Source organism: Pelophylax lessonae (genome assembly GCF_965119305.1).
Source record: "Pelophylax lessonae genome assembly, chromosome: 9".
Lineage (NCBI taxonomy): Eukaryota > Metazoa > Chordata > Amphibia > Anura > Ranidae > Pelophylax > Pelophylax lessonae.
The window spans coordinates 4848559-4866608 of NC_138776.1; the positions used below are offsets into that span (position 1 = coordinate 4848559).

Consider the following 18050-nt stretch of genomic DNA (forward strand, 5'->3'; position numbering starts at 1 on the left):
CATATGAAAGCACAAAGTACTCTCTCCTGTCCCCTGCAGCTGCTGCTGGCTGAAACAGGGGAGCCAGATTACACGACCGGGCTGCAGCAGGCTGAAAATAGGCAAGGATATATATCTTTTTTAACACAGCTTAGGCAGCATAGAGGTTTAGAGGGGAGGGGCAACATTTTTTAAGATTAGTTTGGTTTAGCCTTGACTTCTACTTTAAAAGCCCCACTCCGGGCAAAATTTGAATTGACTATAAAATCCCCTTTTCAGTACCCCTCCTAACCCAAGTCCCCAGTCCAGGTCCCTCACCGTCACTGTTTCTGGTTGCAAGGGACCACTAATCCAATGCTGCAAATCTGCTGGTCCCCTGCACTGACATCAATCCTCTTTAGCCAATAGGAAGCGTTCACATCACAGGGGCAGAGGGATGGAAACCAGTAGAAGCCCCCCCAACCCAACATACCCAAGTCCCCTGTCCAGGACCCTCTCTGTCGCTGTTTCTGGTTGCAAGGGACCGCTAATCAAATGCTGCAAATCTGCTGGTCCCCTGCATTGACGTCAATCCTCTTTAGCCAATAGGAAGCGTTCACGTCACAGGGGCAGTGGCATGGAAATCAGAAGAAAGACACCTCCCCCCAAGGAAACAGAGGAGGAGCACAGGACACTTACCACAAAATTAGTCAGGAGGGAGGGGGGACTATTAGTAATACTTACATTTTCCAGACATCTTCAGGTAGGTACTGATCCAGGCTGGGCGATCCTTATTAACACAAAAAGTAAAGTAGGACCAAACTACTGGGAGGATTGCTGGGCGGTTCGCAGTTTTCTGGAGCCACTAAAATTGCAGCTACAGATTCCTCTTGTCATCAGCTGATGGGATTCCTCCAGCACCACTCACAGTAGAGTCCTCAGCATTCTGGACTGAATGAATGACTGAGGACATCTTGTGGTCAAGAAAGGGTACTGCTGGATATGGCTTGAGATCATTTAAATGGCATTTAGGGGACAAAAAAAAAAAAAAATATATGGCCTGGAGTTGAGCTTTTAAAGCATTGAAGGCAGGTAACTTGCACTTCCAAAAATAGGTTGGCCGTGGTCGTCTCCATATTTCCCTTACTATGTTTCTTAGGCGTGGACAACTGAAGGACTAAACTACTCGGAGGATTGCTGGGCTGTTTGCAGTTTTCTGGAGCCACTAAAATTGCAGCTAGTAGTTTAGTCCTTCAGCTGCCCACACCCAAGAAACGTAGTAAGGGAAATATGGACAAGACCATGGCCAACCTATTTTTGGAAGTGCAAGTTACCTACCTTTAACGCTTTAAAAGCTCAACTCCAGCCATATTTTTTTTTGTCTCCTAGGTACCATTTAAATAAATAGATCTCAAGCCATATCCAGCAGTACCTTTTCTTGACCACAAGATGTCCTCAGTCATTAATTTAGTCCAGAATGCTGAGGACTCTACTGTGAGTGGTGCTGGATGAATCCCATCAGCTGATGACAAGAGAACTCTGTAACTCCAATTTTAGTGGCTCCAGAAAACTGCAGAGTTCTCTTGTCATCAGCTGATGGGATTTCTCCAGCACCACTCACAGTAGAGTCCTCAGTCTTCTGGACTGAATGAATGACTGAGGACATCTTGTGGTCAAGTAAAGTTACTGCTGGTTATGGCCTGAGATCTATTTAAATGGCACCTTGGGGACAAAAAATTAAAAATAGAAATTTGGCCCAGAATTGAGCTTTTAAAGTGTTGAAGGCACTTCCAAAAATAGGTTGGCCGTGGTTGCCTCAATTTTTTCCTTAAGCTGGATACACACTATACAACTTTTGTTGTTAGATTTCCTTTAGATTTACCTTTACTATGTAGTACAAGGGCCTGCCAGATTGCATACAAATTGAAAAAGTGTTTAAGTGTGACCTCATATTATAAGGTTTTGGTAAATCTAAAAGGAAAAAATCTAAAGACAATTGTATAGTGTGTATGGCCCATTAGTACTTTTCCTAGGTGTGGGCAGCTGTAGGACTAAACTACTCGGAAGATTGTTGGGTTGTTTTCAGTTTTCTGGAGCCACTAAAATTGCAGCTACAGAGTTCTCTTGTCATCAGCTGATGGGATTCCTTCAGCACCACTCACAGTAGAGTCCTCAGTCTACTGGACTGAATAAATGACTGAGGACATCTTGTGGTCAAGAAAAGGTACTACTGAATATGGCTTGAGATCTATTTATTTAAATAAAAATAGAAATATGGCCTGAAGTTGAGCTTTTAAAGCGTTGAAGGTAGGCAACGTGCACTTCCAAAAATAGGTTGGCTGTGGTCATCTCCATAATTCCCTTACTACGTCTCTTAGGTGAGGGCAGCTGTAGGACTAAACTACTTGGAGGATTGCTGGATGGTTTTCAGTTTTCTGGAGCAACTAAAAATTGCAGCTACCCAGTTCTTTTGTCATCAGCAGATGGAGTTCCTCCAGCACCACTCACAGTAGATTCCTCAGCATTCTGGACTGAATGAATGACTGAGGACATCTTGTGGCCAAGAAAAGGTACTGCTGGATATGGCTTGAGATCTATTTAAATGGCACCGAGGGGACAAAAAAAATAAAAATATGGCCCGGAGTTGAACTTTAAAGTGTTGAAGGTAGGCAACTTGCAATTCCAAAAAAATAGGTTGGCCATGGTTGTCTCCATATTTCCCTTACTACGTCTCTTAGGTGTGGGCAGCTGTAGGACTAAACTACTCGGAGGATTGCAGTTTTCTGGAGCCACTAAAAATTGCAGCTACCTAGTTCTCTTATCAGCAGATGAAGTTCCTCCAGCACCACTCACAGTAGAGTCCTCAGCATTCTGGACTGATTGAATGGCAGAGGACATCTTGTGGCCAAGAAAAGGTACTGCTGGATATGGCTTGAGATCTATTTAAATGGCACCGAGGGGACAAAAAAAAAAATTAAAATATGGCCCGGAGTTGAACTTTTAAAGCGTTGAGATTAGGCATAGGTTGGCCGTGGTTGCCTCAATTTTTCCTTAGTACTTTTCCTAGGTGTGGGCAGCTGTAGGACTAAACTACTCGGAGGATTGCTGGGTGGGTTGCAGTTTTCCAGAGCCAATAAAATTGCCGCTACCCATTTCTCTCTTATCAAGTGATGGGATTCCTCCAGCACCACTCACAGTAGAGTCCTCAGCATTCTGGACTGACTGAGGACATCTTGTGGCCAAGAAGAGGTACTGCTGGATATGGCTTGAGATCTATTTATTTAAATAAAAATAGAAATTTGGCCCGGAGTTGAGCTTTTAAAGTGTTGAAGGCAGGTAACTCGCATTTGCAAAAATAGGTTGGCCATGGTTGTCTCAATTTTTTCCTTAGTACTATTCTTAGGTGTGGGCAGCTGTAGGACTAAACTACTGGGAGGATTGCTGGGTGGTTTGCAGTTTTCCGGAGCCAATAAAATTGCAGCTACCGAGTTCTCTTGTCATCAGCAAGTGATTGCGCCTTGCCAGTCAAATACTCGTGTGCGGCGCTGCTTCTATACACAAGCAGAGGGATCACATAATGATAAATGCAGACTGCTGGGGTCAATTTTTCTTGCCCACTGGCATCTCGCCTAACAACCCCCAAGGTAGTTTAGGTCGTACCGCCGGCCTATCTTTTACACTAAAAGCACAATGTGGGCACCACAGCTACCATGACATAACCTGTACACAATCTCCCTCAGGGTGCCTGGAATGATAAAACAGTGAGTGAGAGATGGAGCCACAAGAGGGAGGAGGGACAGACAGGAACACGATGACAGTGACACAGACGGTGCAGGCAGGGGGGGGGTCATGAAAACTGCAGGGGCAGAAGTGGGAATGAGATGCACAACACACGCTCCCCTCGGATTTCCCCAAACAGCCCGATAATGCAACAACGTCACAATGATACGTTTTACAGAGCGGCCGCAGTCTCTGGCGGTGCGGAGGACTGTCTGATCTCCGGGAAAAGGGGGAGGAAGAGTCCCAGCAGCAGCAGCAGCAGAAGTGGCAGATTAAAACTGAACCCAGCTAGAAGACTGCGGAGCCTGAGAGGACAGACTGCTGGACAGAAAAGAGGCAAAGCAAAGAGTAAATCATTCAGAGAACAGAACAAGCAAAGAGCAATACAAAGCATAAAACACATGACTAGGCTCTGATGGAAGCTGCCCTTCTCACACACATGTGCCCAGTACCGGCAATACCTAAAAGTACATGTACACCCCAATATTCAACCTCCTTTATTTACTCCATTTGGTCTGTTAAAACGGATCTTCACCCTCCTCTCCTTCCAAAAAAAAAAAAAAGCAAAGCACCGCCCCCACCCAGCCTTGGCCAATGATGTGCGCTGTCCAGAACTAGGACAAGGGTGGGCAGTAGGGGTGGCTACCCTGGGCACTGTGGTATCATGTGGGGGAAGCAGGTGCCACAAGAAGATTGGGGGGGGGGGGGTCACGTCATAGGGGGCAACTATTTTTCTAGGAGGGGATATTTGGGGGGTGTTACAAGCGGTGAAGATTTGTGCTAGGAGGGGGGGATGTGGTGGGAATTTGTGCTGGGAGAGGGACATTTGAAGTGAAGGGGAGGAGATGTGTACTAGAAGGGGGCATTTTAGGGCATAGAGGATTTGAGCTAGGAAGGGTGAATTTTTTTTGGGGGGGGTATTTGAGCTGAGATTGGGGAATTCAGCAGGGGGGTTGGATTTGTGCTGGGAGGGGGAAATTTGAAGTGAAGGGGAGAAGATGTGTACTAGAAGGGGGCATTTTAGGGGTAGAGGATTTGTGCTAGGAGGGGTGAATTTTTCCTTGGGGGGGGGGGGGTCATTTGAGCTGAGATTGGGGAAGTCAGCAGGGGGGTTGGATTTGTCATGGGAGGGAGGGGAATTTTATTGTTAGAAGGTAAGCATGCAGATTAGTGCTCAGTATTTTAGTGGGGAGATTTTTGCTGACTCATAATGCTCATATCTTGAGGGGGGGGTACACAGTTTGGCATGTTCGCTCTAGATGACCTTATCCCGGCACTGTCCTCCCTTTTCCTCCTGGGTTATGCAAGTCACATATCCCAGGAGACATAGCACTACATTCAGAAATGGGAGGGGGAGGGGAGTAGCGCGTGCATATCGCTGTATCATCAGTAAGTGTGCCGGCTAAACCAAGAAGAGCCGGCGGGCCTCTTGATGATGTCACAATCAAAATGGCGGCACGGGACAGAGAGGTAGAAGAATACAAGAGGATCTCAGCGGGACAACGTTGGATCATCTGGGTGGGCGAGTACCAGAAATTTGCACAACGGATCACCTGGTAAGTGGGGAGGAGGGGGGGGGGGCTGAAGATCTGCTTTAAATACCAACACTGAAACTCTGAAAATACCTGCTGATCCTGCCAGAAAGCTGATCACTTCCTGTGCCCATTGATTCTGCCAGAAAGCCAGTGAGCTGATCACTTCCTGTGCCCATTGATTCTGCCAGAAAGCCAGTGAGCTGATCACTTCCTGTGCCCGCTGATCCTGCCAGAAAGCCAGTGAGCTGATCACTTCCTGTGCCCGCTGATCCTGCCAGAAAGCCAGTGAGCTGATCACTTCCTGTGCCCGCTGATTCTGCCAGAAAGCCAGTGAGCTGATCACTTCCTGTGCCCACTGATCCTGCCAGAAAGCCAGTGAGCTGATCACTTCCTGTGCCCACTGATTCTGCCAGAAAGCCAGTGAGCTGATCACTTCCTGTGCCCGCTGATCCTGCCAGAAAGCCAGTGAGCTGATCACTTCCTGTGCCCGCTGATCCTGCCAGAAAGCCAGTGAGCTGATCACTTCCTGTGCCCGCTGATCCTGCCAGAAAGCCAGTGAGCCTATAACTTCCTGTGCCCACTGATCCTGCCAGAAAGCCAGTGAGCTGATCACTTCCTGTGCCCTCTGATCCTGCCAGAAAGCCAGTGAGCTGATCACTTCCTGTGCCCACTGATTCTGCCAGAAAGCCAGTGAGCTGATCACTTCCTGTGCCCATTGATTCTGCCAGAAAGCCAGTGAGCCTATAACTTCCTGCTTTCCAACCGACATCGCTCCTGTGTACTACCGATGAGAAGGAGAGGGGCTTGTAGATCTGTCCTAGGCTATGGTGAGTCCTGTCACCCTAGGACAGGAAGTCAGTTATTGGGTATGGGGAGTCCTGTCACCCTAGGACAGGAAGTCAGTTATTGGGTATGGGGGGTCCTGTCACCCTAGGACAGGAAGTCAGTTATTGGGTATGGGGAGTCCTGTCACCCTAGGACAGGAAGTCAGTAATTGGGTATGGGGGGTCCTGTCACCCTAGGACAGGAAGTCAGTTATTGGGTATAGCGAGTCCTGTCACCCTAGGACAGGAAGTTATTGGCAGGATCAGCAGGAAAAAAAAAAAAAAAAAAAAAAACACAACTATTGCAGCGGAAGGACTGGTGAGCTGCAATAGATGACATTTTTGGGGTTCTGATATGTTTTAGTGATTAGGTTTGAGTTTTCTGGCTCAGAACTAAAATGCACTCCATGGGTCAGGGAACGGCAGCTTCCATCAGATGATTCTTCATTCCAAAGTGGTTTTGCATCATGAGAGGTCCCCTTTAAAGAGCAGAGAGGTATTTCCACTATTAAAGAATATGTAAACCCAACACTTCATATTCCTGATATGTGCCCCCTGTACTGTATGAGAGAGTCTCCTGTTCTCTTTGTATCGCTTCCTTTGTGTGAAATCCCTGCTGTTCCTGCCAGTCCCTCTGCTTTCCTATTAAAAACTGACTACGCCAGGCATGAGAGGACAGTGTGGTCAGTTCTCTAGCTATGCTGGGAATTCGGCCTGCTCTCGTCCACTGATCAGACTTGTCCTGACACCCCCTCCCCTTTGCACAACCATTCACTGGTAAGTTCAGTGTACTGCTGTTTCTCCTCCCCCCAGCTCTTATGCAGCTCAGAATAGAGGTAATGTGATCACTTCTAAAAAAAGGGGGGGGGTATTTAAAAAGGAATTAGGGGGGGGTATTTAAAAAGGAATTGTAAAGGCAGAAAGGTTTTTTTTTTTTTATCTGAATGCATTCTTTGCATAAGATAAAAAGGCTTCTGTGTATAGCCGCCTCCCCAGCACACCCTAATACTTACCTGTGCCCCCTCTCTGTCCAGTGATGTCCACGAGTGTCTTGGCCGTCCAGGACTCTCCTTCTTGATTGGCTGAGATACATTATTGGCTCCCGTGGCTATCAAAGTAAGTGAGCCAATCAGGAAAGAGAGAGGGGGGGGCAGAGGCAAATGAGGAAAGAGAGAGGGGGGGGCAGAGGCAAATGAGGAAAGAGAGAGGGGGGGGCAGAGGCAAATGAGGAAAGAGAGAGGGGGGGCAGAGGCAAATGAGGAAAGAGAGAGGGGGGGGCAGAGGCAAATGAGGAAAGAGAGAGGGGGGGGGCAGAGGCAAATGAGGAAAGAGAGAGGGGGGGGGCAGAGGCAAATGAGGAAAGAGAGAGGGGGGGGGCAGAGGCAAATGAGGAAAGAGAGAGGGGGGGGGCAGAGGCAAATGAGGAAAGAGAGAGGGGGGGGGCAGAGGCAAATGAGGAAAGAGAGAGGGGGGGCAGAGGCAAATGAGGAAAGAGAGAGGGGGGGGCAGAGGCAAATGAGGAAAGAGAGAGGGGGGGGGCAGAGGCAAATGAGGAAAGAGAGAGGGGGGGCAGAGGCAAATGAGGAAAGAGAGAGGGGGGGCAGAGGCAAATGAGGAAAGAGAGAGGGGGGGCAGAGGCAAATGAGGAAAGAGAGAGGGGGGGCAGAGGCAAATGAGGAAAGAGAGAGGGGGGGCAGAGGCAAATGAGGAAAGAGAGAGGGGGGGCAGAGGCAAATGAGGAAAGAGAGAGGGGGGGCAGAGGCAAATGAGGAAAGAGAGAGGGGGGGCAGAGGCAAATGAGGAAAGAGAGAGGGGGGCAGAGGCAAATGAGGAAAGAGAGAGGGGGGCAGAGGCAAATCAGAAAAGAGAGGGGGGAGAGGCAAATCAGAAAAGAGAGGGGGGGCAGAGGCAAATCAGAAAAGAGGGGGGGGCAGAGGCAAACGGCAGCTCCATGTCTGAACGGACACACGGAGCTGCAGCTCAGCTTGGGTGCTCCCATGGCAAGCTGCTTGCTATGGAGACACTCAACAGGAGGGGAGGGGCCAGGAGCTCCAGCCAGGGACCCGAGAAGAGGAGGAGCCAGGATTCTCTGTGAAAAACCAACTGCACAGAGGAGGAAAGTGTAACTTTTTTTTTTTTCTTTTAAACTAGGCTTACAATCACTTTATTTATAGATCAATGTATCGCTTTTAATTTTTATTATAACCTTTTATTATATTATAAACTGAATAGGTTGTTTTGGAAGGTGATTGTAAATCACTGTAAAGTGGAGTTCCACCCAAAAGGGGAATTTCCACTTTAAGGACTCTTCCCCTGCTTCTCTTGGCAGTGGAGCGGGGGGGGGGTCACAGGTACCCAGTCCTCTTCTAGAGTAGTATCTCCACTCCAATAGCCCCCCGTGTGACATGTGACAACACTGAAGAAATGAGACTTTGCTACAATGTAAAGTAGTGAGTGTACAGCTTGTATAACAGTGTAAATTTACTGTCCCCTCAAAATACCTCAACACACAGCCATTAATGTCTAAACCGCTGGCAACAAAAGTGAGTACACCCCTAAGCGACAATGTCCGAATTGGGCCCAAAGTGTCAATATTTTGTGTGGCCGCCATTATTTTCCAGCACTGCCTTAACCCTCTTGGGCATGGAGTTCACCAGAGCTTCACAGGTTGTCACTGGAGTCCTCTTCCCCTCCCCCATGATGACATCACAGAGCTGGTAATGTTGGAGACTTTCCCTTCCTCCACCTTCTGTTTGAGGATGCCCCACAGATGTTCAATAGGGTTTAGGTCTGGAGACGCTTGGCCAGTCCATCACCTTTACCCTCAGCTTCTTTAGCAAGGCAGTGGTCATCTTGGAGGTGTTTGGGGTCGTTATGTTGGAATTCTGCCCTGCGGCCCAGTCTCTGAAGGGAGGGGATCATGCTCTGCTTCAGTATGTCACAGTACATGTTGGCATTCATGGTTCCCTCAATGAACTGTAGCTCCCCAGTGCCGGCAGCACTCATGCAGCCCCAGACCATGACACTCCCACCACCATGCTTGACTGTAGGAAGACACACTTGTCTTTGTACTCCTCACCTGGTTGCCCCCACACACGCCTGACACCATCTGACACCAAATAAGTTTATCTTGGTCTCATCAGAGCACAGGAGATGGTTCCAGTAATCCATGTCCTTAGTCTGCTTGTCTTCAGCAAACTGTTTGCAGGCTTTCTTGTCCATCATCTTTAGAAGAGGCTTCCTTCTGGGATGACAGCCATGCAGACCAATTTGATGCAGTGTGCGGTGTATGGTCTGAGCACTGACAGGCCGACCCCTCCCCCACCCCTTCAACCTCTGCAGCAATGCTGGCAGCACTCATACGTCTATTTCCCAAAGACAACCTCTGGATATGACGCTGAGCACGTGCACTCAACTTCTTTGGTGGACCATGGCGAGGCCTGTTCTGAGTGGAACCTGTCCTGTTGAACCGCTGTATGGTCTTGGCCACCGTGCTGCAGCTCAGTTTCAGGGTCTTGGCAATCTTCTTATAGCCTAGGCCATCTTTATGTAGAGCAACAATTCTTTTTTTCAGATCCTCAGAGAGTTCTTTGCCATGAGGTGCCATGCTGAACTTCCAGTGACCAGTATGAGAGAGTGAGAGCGATAACACCAAATTTATCACACCTGCTTCCCATTCACACCTGAGACCTTGTAACACTAACGAGTCACATGACACCGGGGAGGAAAAATGGATAATTGGGCCCAATTTGGACATTGTCACTTAGGGGTGTACTGACTTTTGTTGCCAGTGGTTTAGACATTAATGGCTGTGTGTTGAGTTATTTTGAGGGGACAGCAAATTTACACTGTTATACTAGCTGTACACTCACTACTTTACATTGTAGCAAAGTCTCATTTCTTTTTTGGTGACAGATTCTCTTTAACCACTTCCATACCAGGCAATTTCTGAGGCGTTTGGTATTTATTTACTCAGTGCAACCTTGGCTTTTATATTTTACCAAAAAATTGGGTAATTTATTGCATTTTTGTGCCCTAAAATTTACTTTTAATGAGTTTTTTGCTGTAATATCGTGGGACCAAAAAAAAAAAAAAAACATTGGAACTACCACTATTTTATTCTCTAGGACAGTGATGGGGAACCTTGGAACCCCAGATTTTTTTGAACTACATTTCCTCGGATACTCAACTACACTGAAGAGTGCAGGAGCATCATGGGAAATATAGTTTCCAAAACATCTGGGGTGCCAAGGTTCCCCATCACTACTCTGGGGTGTCTGCTTTCAGAAAATATATCATGGTTGGGGGTTTTATGTTCTCTTAAGGCCTAAAATTAAGATTTTTTTTTTTTAAAACGTGTGCAAACCCCCCCCCCCCCCAAAAAAAAATCGGGGGGCACACAGTCATCTTGTGAAAGGCCGAGTCTGCAGACACTGCAGGACTGGGAAGGAGGAGGCAGGACACATGGACCACCAGAGACCCCGGTATAATTAATGACCCCCGGTATAATGCTTCTTCTACTGCAGGGAACCTTTAGTCGGACTCTTTTGCAGCTGACAGGGTCCCTTTAAACCTCATTGTACATTACTTTCATAACAGAAAAAAGTGATTAGTAGCTAAAAGTGTCCAAAAAGAAATGAGATGCAAAGGCAATATAAATGTAAGTGTGCACAGACGCAAAGCTAGAGGATTAGAGAGAGAGAGAGAGATATATATATATATATATATATATAGAGCTCCCAGCATGATATCAGACACATGCACCCCCAGGCCCTCCAGCTATAAGGGAACTACAAGTCCCAGCATGCCACCCTGAACAGCTCGAAGGCCGAAGACTGACCTCTTCCTGCAAGTGAAGCCACAAGCAAAGCCCAAACACAAAGTGTAATCTTACATATTCCTGTGGCTCCTGTGAAAGTCGAGTCTAGCGGTGTCTGTGCGTCTGTAAAAATCTATTTGGGACTTGGGGTATGGCGTCACTATAAACAGAGATACTTTGCTCCTATGGTATGTCAAAACAGGGGGGCTCTCTGCTCCTATGGTATGTCAAAACAGGGGGGCTCTCTGCTCCTATGGTATGTCAAAACAGGGGGGCTCTCTGCTCCTATGGTATGTCAAAACAGGGGGGCTCTCTGCTCCTATGGTATGTCAAAACAGGGGGCTCTCTGCTCCTATGGTATGTAAAATCAGAGGGCTCTCTGCTTGTATGGTAGGCCAACAAACAGGGGGCTCTCTGCTTGTGTATGGTCTCTATAAATGGGGGGCTCTGCACTCGTGCGGTGTCTCTAAAAATAGGGGGCTCTCCGCTCTATAAACAGTGGTACTTTGCTTATGTGAAAGCAGAGTCCAGCGGTGTCTGTGCGTCTGCAAAAATCGGATTATTTGGGACTTGGCGTACGGAGAGGTTCAGAATTATTGATGTACTCGGAGGAATGTTGTTATTGCTGAAACTGAGATCTGTTTATAGATCCGAGTGGTAGGAATGGTAAACGGGAGAGAACAGATCACCGAATATATGACGGAGTTATCGTGTTTGGACATTTAATATACAAATCTGTGGCAGTGTACAGGGATTAGGAACGTGCGGAATGTCTGTAAATGGGACTCCACTAATGTTTTGTCCCTATAAATGGGGGGCTCTTTGCTTGTGAACGGTCTCTATAAATGGGGGCTCTCCGCTTGTGTATTATCCCTCTAAAAAACGGAGTCTCTCCGCTCGTGTATTGTCCCGATAAACAGGGGCTCTCTGCTCGTGTATTGTCCCAATAAACAGGGGCTCTCTGCTCGTGTATTTGCTCTATAAATGAGGGCTCTCCGCTCCGCAGGGTCTCTATAAACAGTGGTACTTTGCTCGTGTGGTAGGTTTAAAAAGAGGGCTCTCTAACTCACGTGGTATGTCTAAAAAAAGAGGCTCTCTGCTCATGTAGTTTGTCATTAAACGGGGGGCTCTCTGCTCGTATGGTATCTCAATAAACAGGGGGCTCCCTACTCATGTGGTATGTCATAAAACAGGGGACCTTCTATTCATGAGGTATATCAATAGCACATGAGTAGAGAGAGCCCTCTGGTTATGTCAGTAAACAGGGGGCCATCTCCTCACATGGTATGTCAGTAAACAGGGGCTCTCTACTCGTGTGGTATGCCAGTAAACCAGGGGCTCTCTACTCATGTGGGATGTCAAAAAAAAAAAAAAAAGAAGAAGAAGGCTTTCCACTCCTACAGTATGTCTATAAACAGGTCTCTCCACTCCAAATGCATGCAATCAGAATGGATGCTAGAAGGTAGACTTTAGCTCACTTTCAATGCGTTACCCATAGCAACAAGATGGCCTTAAATAAACTGGGGGCTCTTTGTTCATGTTGTGCGTCTATAAATGGGGGGCTCTGCACCCTTGTGGCATCTCTATAAATGGGGGGGCTCTGCACCCTTGTGGCGTCTCTATAAATGGGGGGGCTCTGCACCCTTGTGGCGTCTCTATAAATGGGGGGGCTCTGCACCCTTGTGGCGTCTCTATAAATGGGGGGGCTCTGCACCCTTGTGGCGTCTCTATAAATGGGGGGGCTCTGCACCCTTGTGGAGTCTCTATAAATGGGGGGGCTCTCCACCCTTGTGGCGTCTCTATAAATGGGGGGGCTCTCCACCCTTGTGGCATCTCTATAAATGGGGGGGCTCTCCACCCTTGTGGCATCTCTATAAATGGGGGGGCTCTCCACCCTTGTGGCATCTCTATAAATGGGGGGGCTCTCCACCCTTGTGGCATCTCTATAAATGGGGGGCTCTCCACCCTTGTGGCATCTCTATAAATGGGGGGGCTCTCCACCCTTGTGGCATCTCTATAAATGGGGGGGCTCTCCACCCTTGTGGCATCTCTATAAATGGGGGGCTCTCCACCCTTGTGGCATCTCTATAAATGGGGGGGCTCTCCACCCTTGTGGCATCTCTATAAATGGGGGGCTCTCCACCCTTGTGGCATCTCTATAAATGGGGGGCTCTCCACCCTTGTGGCATCTCTATAAATGGGGGGCTCTCCACCCTTGTGGCATCTCTATAAATGGGGGGCTCTCCACCCTTGTGGCGTCTCTATAAATGGGGGGCTCTCCACCCTTGTGGCATCTCTATAAATGAGGGGGCTCTCCACCCTTGTGGCGTCTCTATAAATGGGGGGGCTCTCCACCCTTGTGGCGTCTCTATAAATGGGGGGGCTCTCCATTCGTGCTGTAGATCTATAAGCAGGGGTTCTCTGCCCATGCGTTTGGCCTAAAAACTAGGGCAATCCACTACAAATGCATGCTAAAGGGAGGCTTCAGCTCACGTTCCATGCACGTGTTACCTTTAGCAAAAAGATGGCACTTATTTTTTAAAGTGCAGATTACAAAAGTATCACTTTTTTTTTTTTTTTACATTATTCAGTTCCTGATGGGACAAAGTATGTCCCATTGTCATAGGTACCCTGTAAAGATAGCTGGGAAGATGGGCAGAGCCTCTCTTCAGTGCACAGACACACAACACCACAAGTAGCAATGAGATCGCCATTTTGCTAGTGAGCGCCGGTCTATGGCTCCCAGCACTTCTCCGAGGAAAGCACCAGCAAGAGGAACGCAGAGGGAGGCAATGCCGCTATTCCGCAGCTAGTGCTACAGGACACCTAGGAAAGTTGGGGTAATTCTTCTTTAAAAGCTAAAATGGTGGTTTTGCCCTCATGAATTATACGTCAGCTCAGCGTTTGCTCTTCTGTATGATGATCTAAAAGCACATGCTATTATCAGATGTCAGAGGAATATATTCCAGTGTTTAGATCATTATATACAACATCTGTAAAAGGTTCTCACCTGCTGGCAGTACTGAAATCACCCCACAGGTCTGCTGAGGGGGCGGGGACGGGGGCTTTGGGTGCCGGAAGCGGGGAGCCCAAATCTAGCAGGATATCTGAGGAGGAAGAGAACACGTTATGAAGGCTTCATTACATGTATGGAAAAAATGAAATCTATTTTTCAATAGTACGGGGTTGTGCCACGCTGTGGATTGAAGACAAAAAAAAAAAAAAAAATCGAACACCGCAATGTACAAAGAGAAATAAAAGTTAAATTAAATAAAGGCCTTGCAATGTTTGTTAGAATATATTCCATGCTGATAGATTCATTGGAAAGTGCAAAGTTATGCAATAACACTGAGCATGTCTTCTCAGAATAAATACTTCCAAGTAAGAGGGTCTAACAAAGTGCGGCAAAGGAGTAGTTCAGACATATCAGTACAAGACCCTTTAACACGGGATTGGGGGAACATGGGGGAAGGGGGGTAACAAGGCAATCATAGGTAGGGTAGGAAAGTGGATGAGGAGTTCCAAAGAAAGAAAGGGGAGGAAGAGATTTGGGGACAGTAAAGGTGGCCATAGACAGCCAGATTCCTCTTCTTCAGCCTGAAGGATAAAATATAATAGAATATTTTTTTTAGCAATCTTTAACAATGAAAAGTCATTTTGTAATGAAAAAGCAGCTCCCAGCTTTTATATTTTCCACAATGGAGTTTGCATCTTTGGCCGGGACTACCGACACCTAAGCGTGTGGAGGTTCCAGGGTAAAAAGGTGATAGCGGGCATGGTTAGCGATCAAAATATTGATCAAAAGAGGGGAGAGATGGTAAAGGAAATTTGTACTGCCTGTATATTATTGTATTTTATTTTGTATGTATTGAACACAGCACTAATGTTTTTATTACATTGTTTTCTATAATTATATATATATATACATATATACACACACATACACACATATACATACATACACATATATGCTAAACAGTGTGGATATGGATGGGTATTGCATTCAAATTCTCACTACTAGTACCCGACAGTGCCTGCATCTGATAGGATGGGATGGGGCTCCCGATGGGATAGGATGAGATGGGATGAGATGGGGCTCCCGATGGGATAGGATGAGAAGGGATGAGGCTCCCGACGGGATAGGATGAGAAGGGAAGGGGCTCCCGACGGGATAGGATGAGAAGGGAAGGGGCTCCCGACGGGATAGGATGAGAAGGGAAGGGGCTCCCAACGGGATAGGATGAGAAGGGAAGGGGCTCCCGACGGGATAGGATGAGAAGGGATGAGGCTCCCGACGGGATAGGATGAGAAGGGATGAGGCTCCCGACGGGATAGGATGAGAAGGGAAGGGGCTCCCGACGGGATAGGATGAGAAGGGAAGGGGCTCCCGACGGGATAGGATGAGAAGGGAAGGGGCTCCCAACGGGATAGGATGAGAAGGGAAGGGGGCTCCCGATGGGATAGGATGAGAAGGGAAGGCGCTCCCGATGGGATAGGATGAGAAGGGAAGGGGCTCCCGATGGGATAGGATGAGAAGGGATGGGGCTCCCGATGGGATAGGATGAGAAGGGAAGGGGCTCCCGATGGGATAGGATGAGAAGGGAAGGGGCTCCCGATGGGATAGGATGAGAAGGGATGGGGCTCCCGATGGGATAGGATGAGAAGGGAAGGGGCTCCCGATGGGATAGGATGAGAAGGGAAGGGGCTCCCGATGGGATAGGATGAGAAGGGAAGGGGCTCCCGATGGGATAGGATGAGAAGGGAAGGGGCTCCCGATGGGATAGGATGAGAAGGGATGAGGCTCCCGATGGGATAGGATGAGAAGGGAAGGCGCTCCCGATGGGATAGGATGAGAAGGGAAGGGGCTCCCGATGGGATAGGATGAGAAGGGAAGGGGCTCCCGATGGGATAGGATGAGAAGGGAAGGGGCTCCCGATGGGATAGGATGAGAAGGGATGAGGCTCCCGATGCGATAGGATGAGAAGGGATGAGGCACCCGATGGGATAGGATGAGAAGGGATGAGGCTCCCGATGGGATAGGATGAGAAGGGATGGGGCTCCCGATGGGATAGGATGAGAAGGGATGGGGCTCCCGATGGGATAGGATGAGAAGGGATGAGGCTCCCGATGGGATAGGATGAGAAGGGATGAGGCTCCCGATGGGATAGGATGAGAAGGGATGAGGCTCCCGATGGGATAGGATGAGAAGGGATGAGGCTCCCGATGGGATAGGATGAGAAGGGATGGGGCTCCCGATGGGATAGGATGAGAAGGGATGGGGCTCCCGATGGGATAGGATGAGAAGGGAAGGGGCTCCCGATGGGATAGGATGAGAAGGGAAGGGGCTCCCGATGGGATAGGATGAGAAGGGAAGGGGCTCCCGATGGGATAGGATGAGAAGGGATGGGGCTCCCGATGGGATAGGATGAGAAGGGATGAGGCTCCCGATGGGATAGGATGAGAAGGGAAGGGGCTCCCGATGGGATAGGATGAGAAGGAATGGGGCTCCCGATGGGATAGGATGAGAAGGGAAGGGGCTCCCGATGGGATAGGATGAGAAGGGAAGGGGCTCCCGATGGGATAGGATGAGAAGGGAAGGGGCTCCCGATGGGATAGGATGAGAAGGGATGAGGCTCCCGATGGGATAGGATGAGATGGGAAGGGGCTCCCGATGGGATAGGATGAGAAGGGATGAGGCTCCCGATGGGATAGGATGAGAAGGGAAGGGGCTCCCGATGGGATAGGATGAGAAGGGATGAGGCTCCCGATGGGATAGGATGAGAAGGGATGGGGCTCCCGATGGGATAGGATGAAAAGGGAAGGGGCTCCCGATGGGATAGGATGAAAAGGGAAGGGGCTCCCGATGGGATAGGATGAGAAGGGAAGGGGCTCCCGATGGGATAGGATGAGAAGGGAAGGGGCTCCCGATGGGATAGGATGAGAAGGGAAGGGGCTCCCGATGGGATAGGATGAGAAGGGAAGGGGCTCCCGATGGGATAGGATGAGAAGGGATGAGGCTCCCGATGGGATAGGATGAGAAGGGATGGGGCTTTGGATGGAAAAGGATGGGGTGGGGCTTTTGAGGAGATGGGGAGGGATGAGGCTTCTGATGGGATGAGGCTTCTGATGCGATAGAATAATGCTTCTGACAAGATAAGATGGGGCTTCTGATGAGAGGAGTCGGGGCTACTGATGGGATGGAACCTCTGATGCGATGGAATGGGGCTTCTGATGGAATAGAACCTCGGATGGGATGGGGCTTCTAATGGAATAGAACCTCGGATGGGACGGGGCTTCTGATGGAATAGAACCTCGGATGGGACGGGGCTTCTGATGGGATGAGATGCAGTCAGTGTTCGGCTAAAAAAATTTCCACTTTTGTTGAGCCAACTTGCAGGGCCACCCACAGCTTAAATTTCAACCAATTCCTCCTGCCTGAAAATCCAGGCACATTTGAACGGTTTAAGAAAAATGATAGTATGGGCAGATCTGCAGATTAAAATAGAGTATGTATGCATGTTATGTATGGGGAACAGGTTAGAATGCAATGGCATTTAATTCCCCGAGGTCTTCCATTACCAGTTTTATTCACACTGGAAAACCCATGTTGTTGTATAGTAGGGGGTGATTTTTACCTGCAGAGAATTGGTATGTAGAGACTTTTGCACCATTAATAAAAAGTATTTGGAGAAATTTAGCAATTTTTATGATAGTCGGTTGCACAGTTTCTTACCTGGAGATCCTACCAGTAAAAGTATTTCTGCAGGCTGACAACGCTAATCCCTTGGCTAGCACATATCAGAGGCGTTGTCCTCCTGCCATTTGTGCTCTTTCAACTGCCCACAGGACTGCCAGATTTTTAAGTGAACAAGCTGGCGATTTGTTGCTAGGAAGCGGGGCTGTCCTAGCAACCAATCACTTGTCTGTTAATCTGAAAAGTTGGGCAGCTCCCGCCCTCTGCCCAGACATGCCATGCCTTCTACTTGCTGTGTAAGGTAGGATTGGAAAAGTTGGGGGAGGTGGAAGGGGGAAATGTGATGCAAGGGATGGGGCTTTCATGTAAAAGGGGACTTGGATGCAAGGAGGGAGGGGTGGGCAGTAATGTAAGTTGAGTGCTGTTAAGAGAACTGGAAT

General features: G+C 48.4%; 1 protein-coding gene across 2 annotated transcripts in view; it reads right to left on the reverse strand.

Moving 5' to 3' along the window:
• Positions 1-3699: 3699 nt before the first annotated feature.
• The window catches only part of NECAP1 (NECAP endocytosis associated 1), a 31145-nt gene continuing 16794 nt past the window's right edge, over positions 3700-18050 (reverse strand). Inside the window, exons 7-8 of one of the 2 annotated variants that reach the window (XM_082268040.1) lie at positions 13927-14023; positions 3700-4056 (exon numbers count right to left, since the gene is read on the reverse strand). In XM_082268040.1, coding sequence (XP_082124166.1) covers positions 4011-4056; positions 13927-14023 — 143 coding nt within the window. In that variant the 3' untranslated portion in view covers positions 3700-4010. Of the gene's footprint in view, positions 4060-13926; positions 14024-18050 lie in introns of both variants that reach the window. The other variant, XM_082268041.1, reaches the window with a different exon arrangement.